The 24,689-nt window shown below is 46.9% G+C and overlaps 1 protein-coding gene across 7 annotated transcripts in view; it reads left to right on the top strand.

Annotated features, from left to right (window-relative positions):
* Nucleotides 1–24,689, top strand: part of GREB1L (GREB1 like retinoic acid receptor coactivator) — a 575,070-nt gene that overhangs the window by 431,885 nt on the left and 118,496 nt on the right. For all 7 annotated transcript variants that reach the window (XM_078687443.1, XM_078687441.1, XM_078687437.1 and 4 more), the window contains exon 13: nt 4,689–5,015. In XM_078687443.1, the coding sequence (XP_078543569.1) occupies nt 4,689–5,015 (327 nt within the window). The remainder of the gene's footprint in view (nt 1–4,688; nt 5,016–24,689) is intronic.

Here is a 24,689-nt window from a genome sequence, read left to right as displayed (position 1 = left end):
ATGGAGCCGATGCCCATGCGCACTAACACCGAGAGGAGGAGTCACCTATGACGACAAAGACTTCTCCAGAAGAAAAACAAAGTGCAATCATCCGAGCCCAACACCAGATGGCGATCTATTCATAAATGTACCACTCTGCAGCCCTCTATGCCAAGAACAGATGCATACTGGTAAGTAGCATATTCCTTCTCAGCAATTTTCTACACGCATTTTGGTTGGCACCCATGGTAACGATGCTGGTGGGGAAGACCATTTTTTGGTCCATTGTCTCTCGAACACTCCCTCTTACCTTCCTGATCGCTGCAAGGTTGACTCAGCCTTATTTTAAATTGGTGCCGTGGAGGTATTTGCTTCTTTTTTATTCTCAGCATCTCTTCTGCACATTCTCTCGTGTTTATTCCCTGGGCTACCACCTCCATTTAGATGATGACAGATTTCAATTGAGGTGTTGGTGGAGATCAATGAACTAATTTCACTTTTTTGACCTTTAGCCTGAGTTTAGAGTCAGTTCCAAGAGACTCATCCATTAAGTGCCCGTGTAGCCCCAGGCCACAATAAGCATTCCCGCATTACCTTTTTGGGGCTGGTGGTAAAGGGTCTACAGTAGCCTCTAAAGTGTTTTCCTCTAAAGGCAACTTCCCCAGACAACCGATAAAAGACATCAGCAAAGTGGCTGATGAGCTTTTTTTACTCTTTACTCATTTTGAGGAATAATTTTCGAAGTACGGTATAGAAAAGGTTTTTGACTTTCAATGATGGTTTTATAATTCTAGCGCCACTTTTTAGTTGTAAGTTTAGAATGGTGAGTGCAGGCCGTTGCGTAGCTGATCTTTTAAAACAACGGACTCTTACTGATTTTGGGTTTCTGCTACTAAATGTAGATGGGCTGGCAGCAGAGTAGATTTCAAACTATCTCACTCAGTTCGAACCAGTGCCAATGCCCAACTGTCCACTGCGTGGCGTTGGGGATAACTTTTGTTTGAGGGTGGCTGCCTTTCTTTCTTGTGCAAAAGACCAAATCTAGACACGGTCAGCAACTCTAAGGCATTAAGTTGTGCTTTGATGAAAGTATGTAGGTTGTGACCAAGCAAGACGTTCAAAACTAAAATCCCTTTGAAGGCACCCACGGGAGTTAGAAATGGTTATCCCAGGGTATTTTAGTAAGGTGGGCCTGGTTGGTGCTCACTTTAAAACCATGCTAACTTTGCCCAACCACAAACACTCAGGTTTTGGTTAAAATAGAAAAGTCATGTAGACTTCTTATTCCTCCAGCAATGGTTTATCTGTGCCCATATGATCAGCCTCGTTCTTCATGCCTGTGCTCTCACAGCAGGCACCCACATGCAGCCAGACACCTTAAAGGAGTGCACATGTGCATCTTGTTTAGTCCCCTCACCCAGCACCTGTGCAGTCTCTGTTCGAGCCCTTGTGCTGCAAGGCTAGGATTTCTGTCATAGTTTCATGCTCCAGTATCACATTATGCATGTAGCAAAGTCATTAACCACTACACTCGGATAGGGTTGATGTCACCACAGAAGGAATGGAGAGATCTGGTTAGATAATGGTGAAGGCTAACATAATGTAACCTTGTGATGTCTACATTTATTGTTCGTGTGCACTTCGATGTTAGTTATCAAATCATAATCCCCTTAGCTATGGCAATATGGACATTTATAGGATGTACATGTGCATCCAGTGACATTGTAAAATTAACCTGACCTAAATCCTTATCACATTTAGTCCACATTCCTGTCTGTGTAATGGCTTATACCATCGTGAGTCGGCTTAACAATATTTCCATAGCTGCAAAGGATGCTTAAATCCAGAAAAATATATATAAGAGCTCCCTATAACGTAGCATTTCACCGGTAATACAGCAGCCACAATCTCGGTGACTTGTCACCAGGGTTAAAAATATGCCAGAAACTACAGCTACTTCAGAATCAGACAGATGGTGTGCATGTCTTTTGTCTATTAAACTGAAGTGGGTGGCTGTAAAAACGCACCGGAATTTAATATTAAAAGTTCCTTGTGCACATATTTGTTCTGATAATGGACTCCTTCATTCTGGGTGATACCCTTCCCCAAAAGCTACCCGCTTACTCTTTAATGCTATGATGATGAGGGCTTTGAAGCGACATATGCAACATAACTGCACTCACCACTCCGTCTGTCTGCACCAATACGGGTGATACAAATCACTGGTGCAAGAATAAGACAAACTCTCAAAGCCTTTAATATTAAACTTATATACATGAACATTTGTTTGCTTTTCGAAATTTTGCATTTAATGGGTAACCGGGAAGAGACCAATCACTTGTACTATTTCCACGAAGTGCCATTGATACAATAAGATTTACTTTTACTTCACACCCACCTGCAGACATTCTAGCCCATTCTCTCGTAAGCATTGATGTCTGTCCTATTCTCTGGCTATATGTTTCTGTACATTAATAGTTTTTTACTTCTGGAATATCATTCATTGAAACAGCATATGGAGCATGTTTGCTCTGTGTAGACATAGCGACTCATTCTAAGGCTTCATAGTATTTTTCAGGGCTAAAGTTGCCCAAGAAGATAGCAATACCACAGGGCAGGTTTTACCGCTGCATTCAGAGTTATGGTACTTGGTTGCCAAAGACTCCCATTAGTTACCTAGAGATTCGTTTTCCTTCTTCTGAGCTTCAAAAATTCGAATAAGGAGCTCCTTTCCCAGTGAAATTACCCTGGTAAATCTTTGGGGGGGGGAGGTGAGTGGATGTCTGATATGCATGGTGTTCTACATGGTTCTATAAACATCTGCTGTGTACATGTGTGATGCAGTGTTGAAACTAGTCTGGGAGCTACTAGTAAGAGTCCAGGCATTTTCCATTCTGGCATCGCATAATAAGCTCCTAACTTCAGCTATAGAAATATTGCAGAATTTCCATGTTGCAGTGTAGGGTTAAACATGTTCATGTAAACTATGATTTTTTATGTTTTCCACGTATAGTCTAGGGGATTTCTGCAAACTGCTATAAAGTCTCAAGTCATACAAATTATAGGAGAAAACCTACACTTTATAGATTTCGGGTTTTCTTTTATGAGTTCTTTGAATCCGTCCGCATAGCATACTTCAATAAATCTTCCCATTTCAGTCCTTATTGTCTGCACAGATAGTGTATAGTCCCCAGGTTAACCCTTCTCTTTTCACGTTGATACCTGTGGCCTGGTGGCATTATGAGATACCACAGAAACCATCATTACTGTACTTATTATAATTAGAGCATCTTTTAGACCCTGGATTATAATAATGTTTTCTTTTTCAGAGTTGCGAAATGCCAGTTCATTGGTGATAAATGATGTCTAAAGATAAAATTATGACAGGCTAGTGGTAAAAAGTTTGGAATCTGAAACCAACAGATTCCAGTACGGATTTCCCAAAAAAAGTGCTGTTTCAGTTCATTAGATATTCACCTGATACCTTTTGCAACCAGTCAACTGAATTTTCCTCTTGCACTTGTTTAAAGAATACAAAAAGCTGTGCAGCCAGACAGCTATGTTGATGATTCTGCAAGTGATGGATGGCTTCTGTGTATGGACGGTTGAGCATTGGTGGTTTTTAGTGTGGAGTCAAGGCTATAGCAATCACATAATCTGTGTGTACAGTGTGCATTAGACTGAACGTCTGATGCAGGAGACTGAGAAAAAAGTGAGCTGGTAACAAATTACTAACAAAGACACTTTACTAGAACATGAGCATTTACAAAAGTATTCCTCACATGGAAATTATTTTAGTTCCTGATGAAGCAAAACACCACAGCTTGCCATTAACACAGGATCAGTTCTTTTACTTAGAGATACAAACTGGAGTTGAAATGAACTGGAGAGTCAAAACATTATTTATTCTCCTCTTTACCAAAGATGTAAAACATTGACTACAAGTGGTTTTTATTTATTTATTCATTTAAATAAAAAAAATAACTACAATTCTCCATGCAACATTGGCTTGACCTTGAAGTCCTGATTTTGAGTCCCCATTAACGAGTTACTAATAATGTTTGCGTCATAACTGACCTCTATGTGACCATGTTCACTGCTTGAAGTCTCCTTCATACATACTCAGCAGCCTGGATCAGACAAACAGACAAACAAACAAGCAAAATCACATCTGCTTTTCGTGTTCCCAGAGGGTTCCTTCCATCCAAGCCACGGTTCTCCAAAGTCTGTCCTGGAGGGCCGGATCCATGCCAGATTTTTAAGATAACTACATTTATCTACATGGGGATATGTTAAAAATATGCCATGGATCCGGCCCTCCAGGACTGACGGAAAACCCTGATCTAAGCTGATACACTTCCTTGTGGAGAGAAGAGGGCCCCTTCATAGTGATCACACCTGCTTGGAGGAGTCCATGGTGATGAAGAGAGATTCTGTCTTACTTTGGTATTTGCTCTTTTGTGTATTTGTGATGAACGCTCGAGAGTTGAGAATCCTTTATGCAGTCAGGTACATGCATTGAAACTTGAAGGTTACATACTCCAGTGTGTATAAAGACTTTGCTGCCCTAAGACGTGTATTTGTAAGGATTCATGATGGTGCCTTTATTACTTTGTGCTACGTTGTATGTTTTTTTCTGACATGTTTCAAGTAAAAGCTGGAAATATCTTCCACGTTCGCTTACAGGTGCAATTGTTTTTTCTATTTAGGTCCTTATCAAATACCGCTACGGGAAGAGTTTGAACAGATCATGCTCAAAGCAATGCAGGAGTTCACTTTGAAAGAGCGATCATTGCAGATGAGTGCACAGAGTATCGCCATGTCACCAGGACAGCTACCATGGCTTGCCAGATTAACTGCCAGTGTTTCCCGAGATTTGGTTCATGTGGTGGTTACTCAAAACTCTCTGGCAGAGGGAATTTCTGAAACACTTAGATCTCTCAGTGAAGTGAACCATCAGCAAAGGGTGCCAGACTATGTCATTGCAATCTGCTCTTCGAAGGTCCGAGGCAATGAATTTTGCGTCCTTGTCTTGGGTAAGTAGCTTTCTGCTGTTTCATTGAGAGTCTGTGTATAGTTTAATTGTATGTTCTTCTGTTTAATACCGATTGTTTCCACTGACCATAACTACTTTAGCAGCATAAATTGGTATAGTTAGACTTGCTCTTTATATTCCTGATATTTAATGATGGCCTGCACAGCTAGTCAAAGTTTGGAAAACAAATCAGTCAGCGGATGTTTACTTAAAGAAGGGTTACTCTCAGATCTTCCATGGATATTGAGAGTCAACAAATCATGTTGAGCCAATTCCATGAGACCTGTAGGTAGTACTGTTGCACAAGTCCGTTGAACCTCATTGGGCAATCACTCAAGAATTTTTCAGTCAAAAGATTGATTTAAAGCAGTGAAATAAAACAATCAGTGCTGATGAATCACACTTCATAAGAACTGCTGTTGCCGATGTACATTTCAGAGTTGTACAGACGTCCAAAAACTGCCAAGATACAAAATAAGTCTTCAGTGGGGAAGGAGCTTGCAATATCTAGACACCTTATACCAAAGCAAAACTCAAGGTCAAAACACCCAATGGTGTATATCATTCATGTCATGAAAAAACATTCCTTACATGGTAATAAAGTTATCATCCAGAGAACAACAGTTGTCACTAGGAAAGTAGCCATTTTTAACACTGTTTGCCTGGTAGTGGATGTGATTTCGACAGGAAGTGCACTGGGTTCCTGCTAACCAGGTCCTCCGTGTCAGAGCTCTTTCCCAAAACTGCACAATTGTTTCCCCAATTGACAAAACCTTTAGCACGCTCTGTAAGTAAGTCCCCTGTAAATGGTTCCCCTAGTACCTAGGGCATAAGGTACTAAAGAGGGTCCCTAAGGGCAGCAGCACGAAGTGTGCCAGTCTAAGGGACCCCTCCCCAAGCACATGCAAGGCTGCCATTGAAGGCTGCGTGTCTTGGTGCAGACAAAAGTGAAAACACAACATCACGCATCCCTGTGTGCCATGTTCCCTACCACTGCCTGTGATATCTGTAAGTCACCCATATAGCATGCCTGACAACCCTAAAGCAGGGTGCTGAAGGATTACCTGTGAGGGCATACCTGCATGAGCAGAAATGCCCCTGTGCTGGTCAGTCCTATTGCAGCCAGTGCAAGTGAACTAGGAAGCCATTTTAAAACATTGCAATTGTGTTTACATAGCGCTTACTACCCCTGACGAGGCGTCAAAGCACTTTTTCGGCAAGTAGCACACTACTCTAAAACCCAAAAAGGATTAATGGGGAATTAGTATAGAGAGATATAAAATTAATTTGAGAGGTGGACATGTTAGTCTGAATTGAAATGTATAGTAGAGGGTTAGAAGAGGGAAGTGTTTGTATTTATATAGCGCTTGCTAGCCCTGATGAGATGTTGATGCGCTTTTCGGCGAGTAGTAGGCTACTCTGGAACCCAAAAAGGATTAGTGGTGAATTAGTTTACGGTAATATGAAATTAATTTGAGCAGCTGATATGTTAGTCTGTTATTTGGTTTGAAAAGAAATAGTGGAGGGATAGAAAAGGGAAGGGTTCAGAAAGTTTTTTTGGGGGGTGTTTATAGCAATAGGAGGAGGTTTGGGATGAGTAAAGGGGAGGTGGCGGGGAAAGATTCAGAGGGAAGGGCTTAGAAAGGCTTCTTTGGGAGATCTGTATAGTAAAAGAGGTATAAGATGTAAGGAGAGAAGTGTCTAGAAAGCGTTATTTTGGGGATCACAGTTGTAGATTGGGGTTTGGGATGAGTGAGAGTGGAGGTAGATAATATATTGAGAGGTATATGATGAGAAATAGGGTAGTGCATTGGAAAGAGCAGTAGAACGAGGTTTGAGATGAGTCAGAGTGGAGGTAGAGGATATATTGCGAGAGGTATAGGGTGAGATGTAGGGTAGTACATTGGAGATGCTGAATTAGAAGCAAAGTAATAAATATAATGATACATATGTACATGTAAGGTATATATGTATAAGTAATGTAATATATGTAGATTTAAGTTGTATTTAATTAACTCAGACTTTCAAGTGTTGCTGTACTTTAAGTATTTTTTTTCAATTTTTAATGTAATTCAATAGTGAAGCAATTTTTAAAAATAATTTTTTTAGAATTTTATATAGCTCAAACTAGACCCGTAAGCCTCACCAAACTTCCCTCCCCCGGCATGCACCCGGGTAAAACCACAGCCCACTGCAATGACTTGGCAGAATTTTTCCATCACAAAGTCAATTTATTTTATTTATTTATTTATTCAAAGTTTTATATAGCGCGAACAAGATCCTTACAGATATCAGAGCGCTTCACAAAGAAAGGGTAGGGGCAGTAGGGGTGTACAGGGATAATGGGTACTGGCACAATGCGTATGGTAGTCAAAACATGGCGGGATAATAGTAACATACATAAAACATATCAATATACAATCAGGTAAACAAGTAATATAAGACGGTACAAGTCATTGATCCCACTATAGCGGTGCATCTTGGGTGTGTGGATGGGTTATACCAAAGTCTTAGTGAAGCGAGAACACTGAGTGGGGGCATCTGGAGAGTGAATCAGCGTGAGTCATATATTGGTAGTGACAACATCAAGTTAGAGGTAAAGTGCCAGAGGACAAGGTGAACAGTGATACAAAGCAATGCAGAGTCTCGGATACAGTACCACTCATGTTCAGGAGATCTTGGCAAGAAGGATGGTTTTCACCTCTTTCTTGAAGAGTGCAGTGGAGGAGATCAGCCTAGTTTCAGGCGGGAGCGCGTTCCAAATCCTGGGTGCCATTCCAGAGAAGGAGCGTTTGTATGTTTTCTCTTTCCGGAATCTACACGGTTTCAGGAGTAGGTTTTTTGTACTTCTATTGGACCTCGAACCTCCTGAGATAGACAACTTTTGAGCGAGGTAGTTGGGTGCATTGTGGTGCACGGCCGCGTGTGTCATAACTGCAATTTTTAGCTGTATTCTGGCTTCAAAAGGCAGCCATTTTAGAGACTTTAAGTCTGGGGATATATGTGAATGTTTTCTTGAGCCAGTAATGAGTCTTGCTGCAGCGTTCAGGGAGGCTCTTAAGGGTGCAGTTGTGGATAGCGGGAGTCCGCTGAGGGCCACAATTCCGTAGTCTATTCGAGGGATGACTAGAGATTGTACAGCAGTTTGGAAGTCTTTGGCAGGGAGGAAGGGTTTAATTTTCCTCAAAGTGTTGATTTGGAAATTAGCTGCTTTTGTGGCTTTGCTAACGTGCTGCTGCATGTTGAGCTTGGCGTCGAGTGTGATGCCTAGGGATTTCGCCGAGTCCACGATGGTAGGTTGGACATTGAGTGCTGTTAGGTTATTGAGCCATGTTTGGGTGATGGATATTTTCGGCGGGGCGTGAGATAAGTAGGAACTCGGTTTTCAGAGCATTTAGTTTGATGTGATTATCTGCCAGCCAAGATTGAGTGTTAATAAGCGTGGAGTTCAGATGTTTGATATCTTCCGGGGATTGTAGCTTTAGGTAGAGTTGTGTGTCGTCGGCGTACATATGGAATTGGACATTGGAAGCTTGGAGCAAGGTGGCGAGCGGTTCCATGACGAGGTTGAACAGTGTGGGGGAGAGGGAGGATCCTTGTGGAACACCTAGATCTGCAGGCACAGGTGTGGATAGCACATTGTCGATCTTGAACTTCTGTGACCGGTTGTGAAGGAAGGACGAAAACCATTTGAGAACAGTTCCCGATAGTCCCATTCTAGTGCTTAGCAGCTCCAGCAGGTTCTCATGTTTGACCGTGTCAAATGCTGACGAGAGGTCAAGAAGGATGAGGAGGCAGGACTCATTACGATCAAGAATTTGGAGGGCGTCATCAATTATGTGTGTCATAGCTGTTTCCGTGCTATGTTTCGCTCGGAAGCCTGATTGATGAGGGTTGAGGAGGTCAAATTGGTCAATGTGTTTAGTTAGTTGTAGTTGGACACATTTTTCCAGCAGTTTGGCCAGGGTGGGGATATTGGTGATGGGCCGGTAATTGTTTAGGTCAGACGGATCAGCTGTAGGTTTCTTGAGTATAGGCGTGACTTGCCCCACCTTGAGGGAGTCCGGAAGGAGGCCTTGTTGCAGGGAGCTGTTGATGATTTTGGTCCAGAGAGGGAGGAGCAAGGGGATGAAGTCTTTTACAGCATTAGCAGGTAGAGGGTCAGTGAGGTGATTAGAGGGCTTCAAGGTGCAGAGCAGTTTGCGTATTGCTTCTTCCGAGTAGGTATCGAAATGCAGCCAAGATGCCTTGTTTTTAGGTTGAGTGTAAGACATTCTGGTGGCGTTGGGGAATCGACTTACATCCATGATGAGGTCATTTCTTATGTTGTCAGTCTTTAGCTTAAAGAAAGCAGAGAAGGCTTCACAGTGTGGGATGTCGCTTGTTGTGCTGTTTGATTGTAGTGGTTGAGTCTTTGTTTGGGTCTTGATTAGTTCAAACAACTTTCTTGGCCTGTTTTTTGCCTTTTGAGGTGTAGTGCTGAAGGGTCCGATCTCCAGGTGCGTTCTGCCATTCACATAGAGCGCCTGTGGTCATTGAGTCTATCATCATACCAGGGGTTAGAAGTTTTGGTGGAGACTCTCTTCAGTTGCAGTGGGGCGACTTCATTGACTACTGTGTTCATAGAGTCAAGGTAGTGGTCCATCAGTGATTGAACATCCGAGGCACCTGAAGGGGGAAGGAGGAGATTGCCAAAGTGGGGAGGCAGGGTAGAGGGGTTAAGGTTCTTCAAGTCCCTTTTCCATGTTTTGGTTTTGATTGGTTGAACTGGGATCGGTTTAACTTTTTCATTGATAAAGAAGGTGATAATGTGGTGATCAGACCAGTCGCAGGGTTGAATCGCCTCCAGTTGTGTTGAGTTCTCTTTGGCAATGATGAGATTGAGTATCGAGCCTTTGTCGTGTGTTGGTCTATCGCATATTTGGGTGAGGTCAAGCGCATTAAGGAAAGTTTTGAGACTATTCACCACTGTGTCTTTCTGATCGTTCCAGTGGAGATTGAAGTCCCCCAGGTAGACTTGGGTTGTCTGCCGACCGGCATTGGAAGTGATCATGTCCATGAGTTGTTGGGTGAATATGAGATTGTCACCAGGCGGGTGATAGATGAGATGTAAAGCACAAGCTTGTTTGCCGTCGCTGGTGATGTCGAGGCAGAGGAGTTCACTGGAGGAGAAGGAGGGGGGGGTGATTTTAGTAACGGAGAGGTTGCTCCTAAAAATGCATGCAATTCCCCCGCCCGTCTTGCCAGGAGACCTGTCCAGCCTAATGATGTGATAATTGGGGGGGACTAGTATGTCCATAATCGGGGTAGAGGCTTCAGTAAGCCACGTTTCCGTTAGAATGGCCAGGTCCAGATCCCTAGCTGAGACGAGATCGGCGATGTCGGAGGAGTGTCTCTGGGCCGATCTGCAGTTGAGTAAGATGCATTTGAGTTTGGGAGAGTGAAGGGTGGTCGAGCTTTCTAATGTGAGGGGAACTTTTCTGAGGTTGTTAGGGACGGAACCTCTGTTGTTGAGTGATGGGAGCCTCAGAGGGTTTGTAGGAATTGTGGGTATGGGGATGGGTGTGTTGGGTATGTGTTTTACCGGACCTGGGCCATAAGAGCATAGTAGAGAGCATAAGTCACGGTCCGACAAAGGGTTTAGGACACGCCGGGGGCGGTGGGCGTTAATGCGAACGGGGATAGTCGGCCAACGCGGGTGTCGTTGGAGGCGAGGGTATGTAGGGAGGGTGCGTCGTTTGTAGGGTAGAGGGATGGTGGGAGGTAGACTGGGCTGTGAGGAGAGAAGCTCTTTGATTGCGTGGACATCTTTTTTGATTTGTAGAATATCCTCTTTGACTTGCTGGAGGGTGGATAAAGTCTGGTCAGGAGGTGGATTGGGGATGGGGTTTGTGGTGAGAGCCATTGGTGAATCATTGAGTAGTGAGCTGGAAAACGGGCAGGGTATCGAGGGGGTAGATATACTAGCATTGTTGGAGGGTTCTGCGGTGCTAAAGAGTGGGATGGCATTCAAAAGTCAATCAAATCTACTCCTCGTTTCCTTCCATAGCACCAGAGTTCAGGGACAGGCAAACCTGGAGGATGCTCCATCACAACTCCCGATAATTTTGGAACACTTCCCATTGCTAGATCCCGAATCCCTGGATTCCTTAGCCCGCCAAGTAAAATCTGGGTCACCATGTGACCCAGCACCCCCAGACGTTATGATGCTGGCACCTCAGGTCGTTCTACCCACCATCATGAACCTCCTGAATGCCTCAATCACCTCCGGTACCGTCCCTCCTGCCTGGAAGCGGGCCATGGTCCGTGCTCTGCTAAAAAAAATCGAACCTGGACCCCGGTGACTTCAGTAGTTTTGCAGCGTGAATCTTTCTGGATTCACTATGCTGTGCATTATGCCGCGGTCTTGTGGTTGGGTCCGGATTCGTAGTCTTTTCTTTTTTTTTTTTTTTTTGTAGCCCAGGTGGGCGTCGGCGTCACACCCCCTTGGGTGTATTTCCGGTGACGTCGGCATGCTTCCTGCGGAAGCTCCCACTCTTGGGCGCCATCTTCAGATTCTTTTTTTCCGCGGTTGGGTCTGGATCGTTGCCGTTTGGGCTCCAGACATTTTTGGAGAAAGAAGAAAGGAAAAGACAGAAAACACAAGGAGAAGTCATCTGAAGACTCCAGGGGACTTCATCGACGAACAATCAGCAAGGAGAAGGCGTTTTTCATCGAGATCCTGGACGACCGTCGACGAACACGCGACCAGGGAGCCCCTGGACGCTCGATGATGGACAACACGCCGTTCAAGTTCTGCCGTAACTGCCACCACAAGTACGCGCAGAAGGACCAGCACCCGGTTTGCAACCTTTGCCTACTGGTGGACCACGAAAGCGGAGACTGCAACGCCTGCTCCGCCTTCGCACCGAAGACCCTTCGTGTGAGGGAGAGACAGAGGGTAGCGCACGCCACCCTGCAAGGGAAGGCCCCGACTCCGTCCCTCTACGAGCTGGGGATGTCCTCCGAGGAAGAAGACAACGCTGCCGCCGAAGACGACAGCTACACGGTCGTAGAGACCGATTACACGAAGACTTCTGATAAGGTAGGAGACTCTTCGGCCCCCAAGAACCCGAGAGACTCTGAGTCTCGAAAAATCGAGGGCAAGACCCCGAAAGCGCCGACGCCAAAGAAGGCGGCGTCCGCGACTACTCACAGGCCCAGCGGATCCTCAGAGAAGGAGTCCCCGGCGCCGAGAGCTGCTGATCAGCAGAAGACGTCGAAAATCGTCCTCGAAAAGGATCGATCGACGCCGAGGGAGAAAGACCCTAAGCTAACGACGACGACCAGAGAGCCAAAACCCGGTTCGACGTCGAAAACTTCGACACCGAAAAGCTCGGCACCGAACCAAGCGCCGAAAAGAACGGCTGATCCATCCGAGGCTGAACACGCGGCCGAGATGGAGAAGAAGAGAAGGCGACTCGAGGCAGAAATGGAGAACATCATGCAGCGGAAGAAAGATTTCGACGCTAAGATGAAAGCCTTCACGATCCCTCACAAGACCAAGCCACCGGTGGTGGAGGTAGTCGAGGAGGAAGACGAGATCGACGAGGTCGCCGAGGAACAAGACCAGGACGTCGAGGTGGTAGACGACCAAGAAGGGTACGAGAATCCCTACGATAGTTACAACTATGGGGAGGAAGAGGACAGCAGGACGGACGCTGAGTCGGCACCCTCTGACCTACAGGAGGTAGATTACATAGATGTCGACCCCGACAGCCCGGAGGAGGCGGTCGATACATACCCCTCGAGGCCCTCGCCGCCGGACGACATCGGGGCCTACAACTCGGTGATAAAATCTGCCGCCGCAGCATTCAAGCTCAAGCTGGACGAAGAGAAGCAGAAAGCAGACTTCCTTCTAGAGACATTGCTCCCAACACAAACAAGGAGCCAGTACCTTCCAATGCTCGACAGCGTCTTGGCCCAGGGGAAGGAAGCATTCAGGGAACCCGCAACATGCAAGGCAGTAACTCCCGGAACAGAGAAAAAGTACAAACATTCCTCAAAGGACCCAGCCTACATTCAGGGCACGGTCTCCGCAGACTCCATTATCACGGCCACAGCAAGGAAGAGGGCTAACGTACCCACTACCTCGGGCCCACCACCAGATAAGGAGAGCAAGAGGATGGATCTGGTGGGCAGAAGGATCGAACGGAATGCCGTGACCCACTGGCGCATGGCTAATTCCAACGCCCTGATAAACAGGCACATGTACCAGATCATGGAGGACCTGGGGCAGTTGGTGAAGGACCTGCCCCAGGATGCCAGGCAGAAGGCCGAAAAACTGGTTGAAGAAGGGAAGAACGCGGCAAACTCTTGCCTTAAGACGGCCCTAGATGGGGCAGACACCGCCAGCAGGCTCATGATGATGGGTGTCATGGAAAGGAGACACGCCTGGCTCAGGATCTCAGGTTTCAAACCGGAGGTGCAACACAGCATCCTGAACACTCCGTTCAACGGCGACACGCTTTTCGGAACAACAGTTGATGAAAAGCTCAGTCAACTAAAGAAAGATAACGAATCAGCAAGATCCATGGGAGCATTGCAGTTCAGAGGCAACAAAAGGGACACCCCGTCACGGAGGCCCGGCGGGAGAGGTGGAAACCAGCCAGGTACATCACACCAGGCTTTCCAACAAGCGCACCAAGCAGACTCGCAGGCTCAACAGGGGCAGCAGAAGCAGTCCTGGCAGTACCAACAAAGAGGCCAGTCCTTTCGTGGGAAAGGAAATGGACGTGGACAGAACAGAAGAGGGGGACAGCAGCCCGCCTCTAAGTGACTTCAAAAAACTCTGTGTGCCCGCCCACAAAAAAGATCCCAGGGGGCAGCACGTACAGAGGGGTCAAGACAAACTAGACACCTACGACCACATGACACCAGTGGGAGGAAGATTAAGATTTTACCTCCGAGAGTGGAGAGAAATCATATCAGACAAATGGATCCTCAACATTATCCAATTCGAATACTGCATAGAGTTGGAGGGGAGGCCAACAAGCAGAAAACCAAAAAGAAAAACACTAGCAAGCAAGCAGCTGCAGTGTCTTCAGGAGGAGGCAAAGGAACTCCTGCGGAAGCAGGCCATAGAACGGGTACCCTTCAAGGAAAGAAACACAGGAATATACTCAACGTACTTCCTGGTACCAAAGGTAGACGAGACAATGAGACCCATTCTGGACTTACGGTTCCTGAACAAATCCATAAGAACGCAAAAATTCAAAACGACCTCCCTGCAAGAGGTGCTCCCACAATTGCAGACCGGGGACTTCATGGTCACAATAGACCTCAAAGACGCCTACCTGCACATCCCAATGAACAGAAAGCACAAACACATGCTCAGGTTCACCATTGGAGAAAGCCACTACCAGTTCACGACACTGGCCTTCGGACTAAAATCAGCACCAAGAGTTTTCACAAAGTGCCTCGCAGCAGTCGCAGCGCACCTACGAAGGCAAGGAATACACGTATACCCTTACCTGGACGACTGGCTGGTGAAAGCAAACTCATACCAGAAATGCAAGCAGCACGCACATACAGTGACGAGCACGCTCATAAGCATGGGGTTCTCCATCCATTGGAAGAAATCATCAATGGAGCCGGAACAAGTCAAGATCTTCCTGGGAGCACAGATCAACACCTTACAGAGCAAGGTGTTCCCCAGCGAGAAGAGGGCGAGGGCGCTGGTGAAGGAAACTCGCCTCTACCGGAAGGGACAAGCTCGGACAGTGAGGACTGCGAGCAAGATCATGGGCATGATGGCATCATGCATCCACCTGGTACCAAATGTACGACTCCACATGAGACCCATTCAAGAATGGCTACAGGAGCAATGGTCACAAGCTACAGGCGGTTGGGAGGATCTAGTGGTTGTAACGCACGCAGTGCAGAAGGAGATGGCATGGTGGACCATGGAGAACATAACAAGGGGAAAGCCTCTGACGCCCCCAACGCCAACAGTGACCATCACCACAGACGCATCCCTGAAGGGATGGGGCGCTCACATGGAGGAGCTCAAGGTGAGGGGACTGTGGACGCCAACAGATGCGGCAAAGCACATCAATTACCTAGAACTGAAGACAATCTTCCTTGCACTGAAAGCCTTTCAAACAAGACTGTACAAACACAAGGTGTTGATACAAACAGACAACACCACTGCGATGTTCTACATCAACAAGCAGGGGGGCACAAAGTCAGCCCCGCTTTCAGCGCTGGCGCAGGAGATATGGAGATGGGCCATCCCTCTCAAGATAGACCTGCTAGCCATACACCTACCAGGGAAGGACAACATACAGGCAAATTGGCTCAGCAGGCAGACATCGGCATCCCACGAGTGGGAGCTCAATGCTCAGGAGACAAGGTACCTGTTCGACAGATAGGGGACACCATCGGTGGACCTGTTTGCCACACGCCAGAATGCAAAATGCCAAAACTTCGCATCCAGGCAGCCCGAGGAGGGGTCACTGGGGAATGCCCTATGGATAGATTGGTCAAGGACATTTGCTTACGCCTTTCCCCCGATACCACTGATGCACAGAGTGCTGAGCAAGTGCAGAGCGAGCAACATGACACTCATACTGGTCGCACCACAGTGGGCGAGGCAGACATGGTACTCGCAGATCATGGAGATGACACAGTGTGCACCCCACAGATTCAGCAGGAGGAAAGACCTACTCTCCATGCAGAACGGAGACGTACTGCATCCAGAGCCAGAGAGCATGAGCCTAGTAGCGTGGCTCCTGAGGACATAGAGTTCACACATTTGAGACTGCCAGAAAGCACCCTGAGGGTCCTTCGGGAGGCACGAAGGCCCAGCACTCGGAAGTGTTACGTTGCGAAATGGAAAAGATTCACAATATGGTGCAGACAAGAAAGACTTCACAATAAAATGAAGAGGGACTCCACAGTGCTAAGGTACCCGACGCACTTGCTGGAGAAGAACTTTAGCTCATCCTCTTTAAGAGTTCACTTGGCAGCGATAGTCGCCTCCAAACAACAAGGGGCCCAAAGGGGATTTGGACTGGGTACAGGCTGCCCCCTACTCACTCGACTCCTCAAAACACTGTGCCTGCCCTTACAACAAGGTGAACTATCCCTTCACTTGGGTTTTTCAAACAATCTCAGTAGTGGGTATATCTTACTCCTACTACCAACTTCAGTGTCTCATGTCACTCTTTCTTTGCATATCCATGTCTAAAACCACGTATGTGTGTGCAAGCTAATTCCTTGTGCTATACTTCTCTCTTACTCTACCCTTCTCTGGTGAAAAAAGGGGAGGGGAGGTTGGCAACGCCTCACGGGAGCAACCACCAAGGGGGATTTGTCAAACTGGTTCTCGCTTGACTCCCCGCTTTATCATCATCAGCAGTTGCCAACCTTGAAAATAAAGGGGATAAAACTGTGCACAAAAAGAAACTCAGTGTAGTTGTGTGAATGACCCACCTAAGTGATAGGGCCTAACCTCCAGGTTATGAGTTATAGGACCTATTCGGTTAAAAAGAACTGGGCTCCACTAGCACTTTCCACTTTATTCTTTGCCGTGTGCCTGTTCTAATAAAAACCAACATGTTTCATCGCCGCGTTATACATTACCGGCGATTTCATCAGGGTTGTGTCTGGGTCAGCGTACTTCTTGCACTTATCGTATTAATTTTCTCCCTTTATTGTACCAGGTAGCCTTATGTTGAGGTGCATACCAGGCTCCCGTAGAAGAAATTGCTGTTAAAAGAACCCCCTTTATCCATAAGTGGGTCCGCGTGTTTGCCCTTGGGTCGATATCGCTTGTGCAACCTGCTGTGGCCTCCGCTCACCCTTCTCGCTTCTGGCTCCCCTTGTGTAGTCGCCTACACAAGGGGAGAAACGTGCAGGAGCTTCTTCACATCACAGGTGGTGAAGAGATTCCTAGAAGGGGCGAAAAGGATCGCACCACCCAAGCGGGTGCCGCCACCGGCATGGAACTTGAACACAGTCCTAACGGAACTCATGAAAGAGCCCTTTGAACCACTTCACAAGGCCTCCCTAAAGATGCTAACTATGAAAACAGCCTTCCTGGTTGCAATTACGTCCTTACGCAGAGTAAGCGAGCTTCAAGCGCTGACGCTACAAGAACCCTACATACAAATACACAATGATAGAGTTGTGATGAGGACGGACCCACACTTCATGCCGAAGGTGGTATCCAAATTTCACATGAACCAGTCTATACAGATACCGAGTTTTTTCCAAAAACCATCAACTAGCGCTGAGCGAGCTCTGCACACCCTGGACGCCAGAAGGGCAGTCATGCACTACATTGAAAGGACAAAGGGACACAGGAAAACAAAACAGTTCTTTGTGTCATTCGCAAACAGCTTCATGGGGAAAGCAGTAACCAAAAAGACCATTGCACGATGGATCGCACAGACAATTCAACTCTGCCACAAGCGTGCAGGACAAGAGCTGGCAGAGGGGACACGTGCCCACTCCACTAGGAAGAAGGGCGCTACAATAGCCTTCCTGGCTAACACACCCATAGAGGACATATGCCTGGCGGCAACATGGGCTTCGGTGCACACGTTCACGAAGCACTACTGTGTGGATATACAAATGAACAAGGAAGCTCAAGTTGGACAGAAGGTGCTTCAGCACATATTCAACACCCAACGCTCATCTTCCACCCAGCCGCCACAGAGATGAGAAACCGCTACAAAATCTATGCACAGCATAGTGAATCCAGAAAGATTCACGCTGCAAAACGAATAGTTTTCTTACCTGTCGGTGTAGTTTTGCAGCTTGAAGATCTTTCTGGATTCACTAGCGAACCCACCCACCTCCGCCAGAAAGATGAGGCTGGAGAGAGAAGAGGTGGTTAACAAAAAGAAAGGACTTTTAAAAGTACAAAGCGGTAAAATATCAACTAAATAGAACATTGCCATTACTTCGGAAACAAAAGAAACACGGCAAAAAAAGAACCCGAAGATGGCGCCCAAGAGTGGGAGCTTCCGCAGGAAGCATGCCGACGTCACCGGAAATACACCCAAGGGGGTGTGACGCCGACGCCCACCTGGGCTACAAAAAAAAAAAAAGACTACGAATCCGGACCCAACCACAAGACCGCGGAATAATGCACAGCATAGTGAATCCAGAAAGATCTTCAAGCTGCAAAACTACACCGACAGGTAAGAAAACTATTCGTTATCGTCCGATCTCCTTGCTCCCCTGGGTGAGCAAAATTCTCGAGAGGCACATCAACATCCATCTGGTGGACTTTCTCGAGAATAACCAGCTGTTAGATGCCACCCAGACGGGCTTTCGACCCAGACATGGGACGGAGACCGCTCTGCTGGCAGTCACCGAGGAAACCAGAAGGATCTTGGATCAAGGGGGATCAGTGGCAGTGATCCTCCTTGATCTAAGCGCGGCATTCGACACGGTCAGCCATGACTCCTTGCTGTGCCGTCTCTCGAATGTCTGAATATCAGGCAGGGCATAGCTGTGGCTCAAATAATTTCTGAGCAACAGGTCCTTCCAAATCTTTGATGGAGACATGGTATCCACGAGCAGGCCGCTGAGATGTGGAGTCCCGCAGGGCTCCTCCCTAAGCCCTGCGCTCTTTAACATCTATATGAGACCGCTAGCTGAGGTTGTCCGCCCGTTTGGTATTAAAATCATCTCTTACGCGGATGACACTCAGCTAGTGGTCTCCTTGGCGCAGGAGGATGGCCTATCAGCATCAGCGGGGCTGACGAAGTGCCTGGAGGAGGTATAGGGTTGGATGACTTTGTCCTCCCTCAAACTTAATGGGGACAAAACGGAGCTGATGCTCCTGGGTCCCACGAGCCCCATATTTTTCAACTCCCTCTGGCCCCCCGTGCCTAGGCACCCCTCCAACCCCCAAGGACAACATAAAGAGCCTGGGGGTCTGGCTGGACAAAGCTCTATCTTTTAATACCCAGGCCACAAAACTTTCGGCTACCTGCTTTGGTCTCCTTGGGATGTTGAAGAAAGTTCTTCCACTCCTACCGATGGAGGCAAAACAAGTGGCCATTCAGGGCCTGATTCAGTCCCGACTGGACTTTAGCAATGTCCTCTATCTCGGTGTCCCTGAATACACACTGCGTAAGTTGCAGATAGTTCAAAACTGCGCGGCCCGCACATTGCTCCAGCTGCCGCATAGACTGTCAGCCAAACCTGGACTGAGCAGTCTGCATTGGCTACCAGTACGACAAAGAATTGCCTTTAAGGCTATGTGTATATCCCATCAAGCCTTCTGGGACACAGGACCGGCTATCGTCCGTGAACTAATAACACAGTACCATCCCAGTAGAAATCTTCGCTCTAGCCAGGCGTTCATGGCCACAGTCCCTAGAATAACAAGCATTTGCAATGCAACAGGTCTCGCATTTACGCGAGTTTGAGCTACTGGCATTGTAAATGACAATGCCTTATATTTATGTTTTGGTTTTTGAACCATAAATAAAACGCATTGCCATTTACAATGCCAATAGTTTGAACTCGCGTAAATGCGAGACCAATTGCATTGCAAATACTTGTTCAAAGTGGGAAACCAGTCATTAAGTACACTTCCTGGGCATTTTACACGTCTCCATAATTCGAAACGGTAAGAAAGCATGGCAGCGGAAAGAATGATGTTTTGTAACCGAGAGTTGGTCTGGAAATGTGTTAATTCTATTAAAAAAACGCCTGACTAAGTTTCCTAATTGCATTAGAAACCTGGTATGAAAATGCAAGTGGAGCAAGCAGGGTTGGCTCTAACAACATGTAAACGACGCCCAAATCAAAATCTACTTTTGAGTAACTTAGAAAACACATCAAGCTTACACACGGTGTAAATAAAGTTAACAAAAGCAACACAATCTGGTCTTTTAATACCCAGCACCCCCATCATGTGTTCCTCACAACACACTTTGCTGCTTGCAGGCTTGCTGTGTGAAGCTGAAGGCATGTTGAAGGAGCAGGAACAAAAGAAGAAGGGAGGAGTGTGAGCGAGTAAGGAGGCAACAAATGGGACAAACCTAGTGAGTTGTAGAAAAAAAAATCACATTGCATCAGCCCAGTGCCTACCGTCATAATTATAAAGCGGGCGCCCGGTATACTGTTGACAAAGCTAATAGCTGCAAGTCTGCAGCCCAGCCTTGCAGTTATTGGCTTTGTCAACAGAATACCGGCGCTGTGCTGAAAGTGCAGCGTCTGTTTTGTGAAGATGAAAGGGGGCGCTATGCTGAATCAAAGCACGGTGCCCGTGCACATGGAGCAAATACCATAGTAATATTAAAAAATGAGTAGGGGTCGAATTGAGGGTTGGGGTGTGTTGTGTGAAAAAAGTGGAACTAAAATCGCAGCACGGGTGAGAAAAGAATACTTTAGAAGGGGCCCGCTTGAGAACTTTGAGCTACAAGAACCAGTCACTCCCGACATGGGACATAGCGAGTACGAACACAATGTCACTCGGACAGCACCACTGACTGAACTGTGCCTCACAGCTTTGCGCACAAACGACGCAAATCCGAATAAACTCATTGGTTCCATTGGAGGCTCACCCTGGGAACAGCCTTGAAGTACACACCATGGTCTGCAAAGATTGTTTCACCCAAGTGTCACACGCTTGGAACATTAGTCGTTTTTATAGCCCCGTTGGTTTTAACGGAGGCTCGCACCGGGGAATCACCGTCATTATGAGAAACAATTCAAAACGAAACCTAAGGGATGCACGCGTGAGCTTTACGCTGAAAAAGCAGTGTTGCCAGCCGGGGCGAAACCAGGAAGTCAGGCATCCTTGCCCGTGACATGGGCGGGTCCTGTGACGCGGCCAGAAGAGGCCGGTGTTGCTCATTGATGCGGGGCTCCCATCATGGAGGGAGAGCCCCGCGGTAGCGTGAAAATCGAGAGAAGTGCCCCGCGTGTGGAGATGCGCCGGAGAAAAGGAGCGCAGCGAGGCGACGCGACAAAAGAGCACGGTGAGTGAAGGGGGGGATATGTGTGTCTGTGTGTGCGCGTGTGTGTGTGCGCGTGAGCCCGTGAGTGGTGGTGGTGGTGGGGGAGTGGGGTGCGTGCGTGCGTGTGTGTGTGTGTGTGCGTGCCTGCCTGTGTGTGTGTATGCCTGCCTGCGTATGTGTGTCTGTGTGCGTGCCTGCGTGTGTGTGTGTTTGCGGTTAATCTGAGCCAGGGGACGGGCACGGCGCCGGCCTGGGCGTGCGCGCCCACGAGGTGAAGTCGACGCTCGTGCCCGGCCCCTGTCTCACATTCCCACAAGACGGCTGACTATAGTTGTCGACCCACACAGCAAATGCTTTGCATTTGCTTTTGTCTAGGCTCGACCTAAAAAAGGCAAGAGCTGGCGGCAGGATGTTTACTTACAACGCCGCCAAGCTATGGAATTCACTCCCCCTTCAACTCGGGTCCAACCCTAATCTGTCCTCCTTTCGGAAGCAGTTGAAGACTTTCCTTTTTAACGCTCCTCACTAATCCCTCAGCGAATTCCCGCTGTTAAGCAAACCACACTTGTCATTAGCGCTTGGACGCCTCAGGGCAGCAATCGCGCTCTACAAATATACATTTCATTTCATTTCATTTCATTACATATCGGGTATCAGACTGCTTTACATGAGCACCAGTTCATTACAGATGGTCACATTCTTTAGGTCGAGCGACCTATCTCAATGCGCATGCGCATTGAGCGGGAGCGAGATATAAAGGGGCTTAAACAGAGGTTTAACTAGCTGGCGATTTGGTGCTGTGCCCGTGCGCTTTTAGGTCATTGCGCAAGCGCATTGACCTAAAATGCGCGTGCACATCATCAAATCGCCATCTGTTCCCTCAGCCGCACTCCTCCCACACCTTTGAAGTGAAGCTTAGCTTCACTTCAAAGGCCCCTGCTGCTTCACACCCTCATGCCGCTCTCCCCGCTCCGCCCCCTCCCGCCGTGTCGCATTTCTCCTCCCCCCCTCCCCACAGCAATGCCCTCCGCCGTACTTTCACTTTGACGGCCACAGGCCGTCTCTCGTGTTTCTCCTTGTTTTATTTACTGACCCCCTCCAACCCCATATCCCATGTTTGCTATTCTTTTTCTCCTCTGTTTCTCTTTTTCACCTTTCCGTCTCATTTTCCACCTTTCCCCCTTCATCTCAATCAGTCCTCACTGTTCAATCACCTCTCCTTCTTATTTACTCGTATTACTATTTTCCAGTGTTCTTCACTTTTTCTTTATTGTTCAAACTCTCCGAGCTATGTGTTCTGATTACTCTTCTGACTTCTGTCACCTTCTCTTTCCATCACGTTCTCTTTCCCATGTTTTCTTTTTCGTGTCTCACATACGATCTCCTTATTTCCTTCTTTCCTTTTTCTTCTGCCAGTCCCTTTTTAATGCCCTCATTTTTGTCGCTCTCTCTCCCGTGCTCTGTCCCCTTTGTTGCACTGTCACTCTCTTTATCTGACGTCCTTTATCTGTTGTCCTCTCTAACTCCATCTCTCTCTGACTTCGGATCTCTTGCTGCCTCTGTATTCTTTTTCTCACTCTCGCTTTTTTCAATTTGTATAGCCTCTTCCTTCTTTCTCCTTCCCGATTTCTGTCGTCTTCTCGCCTCAGAATTTCCTTTCCTGTCGTTCTCCTTTATTTGCCATCTCCACCCATCCCTCATTTTCCTCTTCTCTCTCTTTCACGTCTCTCCTCTTACATGCCTGCTCTTTATTTTATATGTCAGAAATAATCTCTTCTCTTTTAATTTTTTTCTTTGTGTACCTCACTCCGTCCATTTGCAGTCCCTCACCTTGCATGTCTTCCTGTACTCCAGTATTACGTAAACAATACTTGACATTCCTTCTCCCGCTTTCTCCCTGGTGTTCTTTTTCTGCGTCCCCATTCCTGCCTTACCCAGTTCCCATCTCATTGCCTCCTCTACTACCTGTTCATATGCCCCTCGTTTCCTGAAACATTTACTCCCTCCTCTCCCTTCCCGCCATCTCTCGCTCTTGCATATGCAGATTTGTCACCGTCAGCTGTGATGAATACCATTATTTCCCCCCTGTCTGTGTACAGTTGGCGCGCACACAAGTCCCTTCATGCCTTTGCCTCCCAGGGGGAACGCTGGAGCCAGCCTGGGAATGGCATCTTTAATAATGACAGGAGATATATAAAAGCACTCTTCATAGGATTGGCATGTGGTCCGCTGACAGATTCTAAATTATCTGCTATGTGTGTCCATACTGTGCTCAGGTTGGGTGGACCTACAGGCCTCCTCCTAAAACGGCATCATTTATGCCATATGCATAATGGAGACTGGCTCACAGACCTACATTTAACACTGCCCTGTTTGTATTATGTTCTCTGCTCATGCAGACACACAGACAGGCTGCAGGCTGCAAGCAGTAGACTATTAGATCATGCACTTTTCATATCGAAGCAGCACCTGCCACAGCCACTGGGCTGAGGCGGTAGCAATAGAAACAGAACAAGCATTGGCATAGCCAATAGGTCTTGCCTTTGGGACCTTATAAGTATTTAATTCTGCAGAACAATATCCTTGGTGCAGCATCAACTGTTGCATGGCTAAACACTTATAATGTCCCACAAGCGAGACCTATTGGCTATGCCAATGCTTGTTTTTATTAGGCATGGGGAGATTAAGTGATTTGCCCAGAAACACAGGATGTTGAGCGTCGTTGCCGTGACTCTAAGCTGGTTCCCCAGCTTCAAGGTCGACCGCTCTATCCGTTAGGTCACATCCTCTCCCCAATTGTAGATAGCTATGATAAAAGATTTCCTTATTTATGCAGTCACCTATATACATGTTTTTAAAATAAAATGTATTTTATTTTAAAACAAATTATATTAAGTTTGTTCAAGCTTTATATGTAGCAACATCCACTGCACAATTATACATGTATACATAATTCTATATTGTCTTAATAATCCTGTGGCAATGCGTAAATGCAATTGAATGTGCTCCATGAGCATATGCATACTTATGTCAAACAGTGCATGTAGGCCCCATCTTCTTGCATGCGCCGCACGGCGCCACAGGCCACCTCACAAAGCCGGGAGCGGTTCAGGTAAGAGACGCCAATCTCCCATGTCTGCGGGGCAGCTCTGGGGCTCAGGATGTGACCGGAGAAGCAGGATGGTGAAGGATAAATATTATGCTGGACGGAGCGCTCGCAGCACACGTCCGCCATATTGGCTTGCCAAGCAATGCCCCCTTTGCTGTCGTTTTTGACCCCTTTAACACAGGGACATTGATCAAATCTACTGGAAATGCGGCTTACCTTTGCCTTTGTATCTCACTCAAGTGAGATGCATCAAAATCCTTGCTATCTCATGCTTGACATGTATGACAATTGCATGAACAACATTCAATTATTCGTACATTCCTGTTGATGATCAGATTGAGGAATCCAAGGAGGGTGAAGCTTATTGAGCTATTGTAGTGATTGACTTTAGTGAACCGATGGTGAACACATGTTCAATTAACATTTTGATGTGAAACTGCCTTGGTGTAATGTGAATTTCCCTTCAACATGTTTACTTGTATTTTGGAACACATTGCAGTTCGTTTATTTACTCTTATTGGTTCACGTATACCATCACATTCAGTGTTATATTAACTTTATGCGTGGTTGGTCGCCTTTTTTCCAATAAATATTCTAC

Source organism: Lissotriton helveticus, chromosome 4_1 (assembly GCF_964261635.1).
Source record: "Lissotriton helveticus chromosome 4_1, aLisHel1.1, whole genome shotgun sequence".
NCBI classification, from domain to species: Eukaryota; Metazoa; Chordata; class Amphibia; order Caudata; family Salamandridae; genus Lissotriton; species Lissotriton helveticus.
Note: the sequence above shows the minus strand (reverse complement) of the source record. Positions and strands in the feature narration are given on the sequence as shown.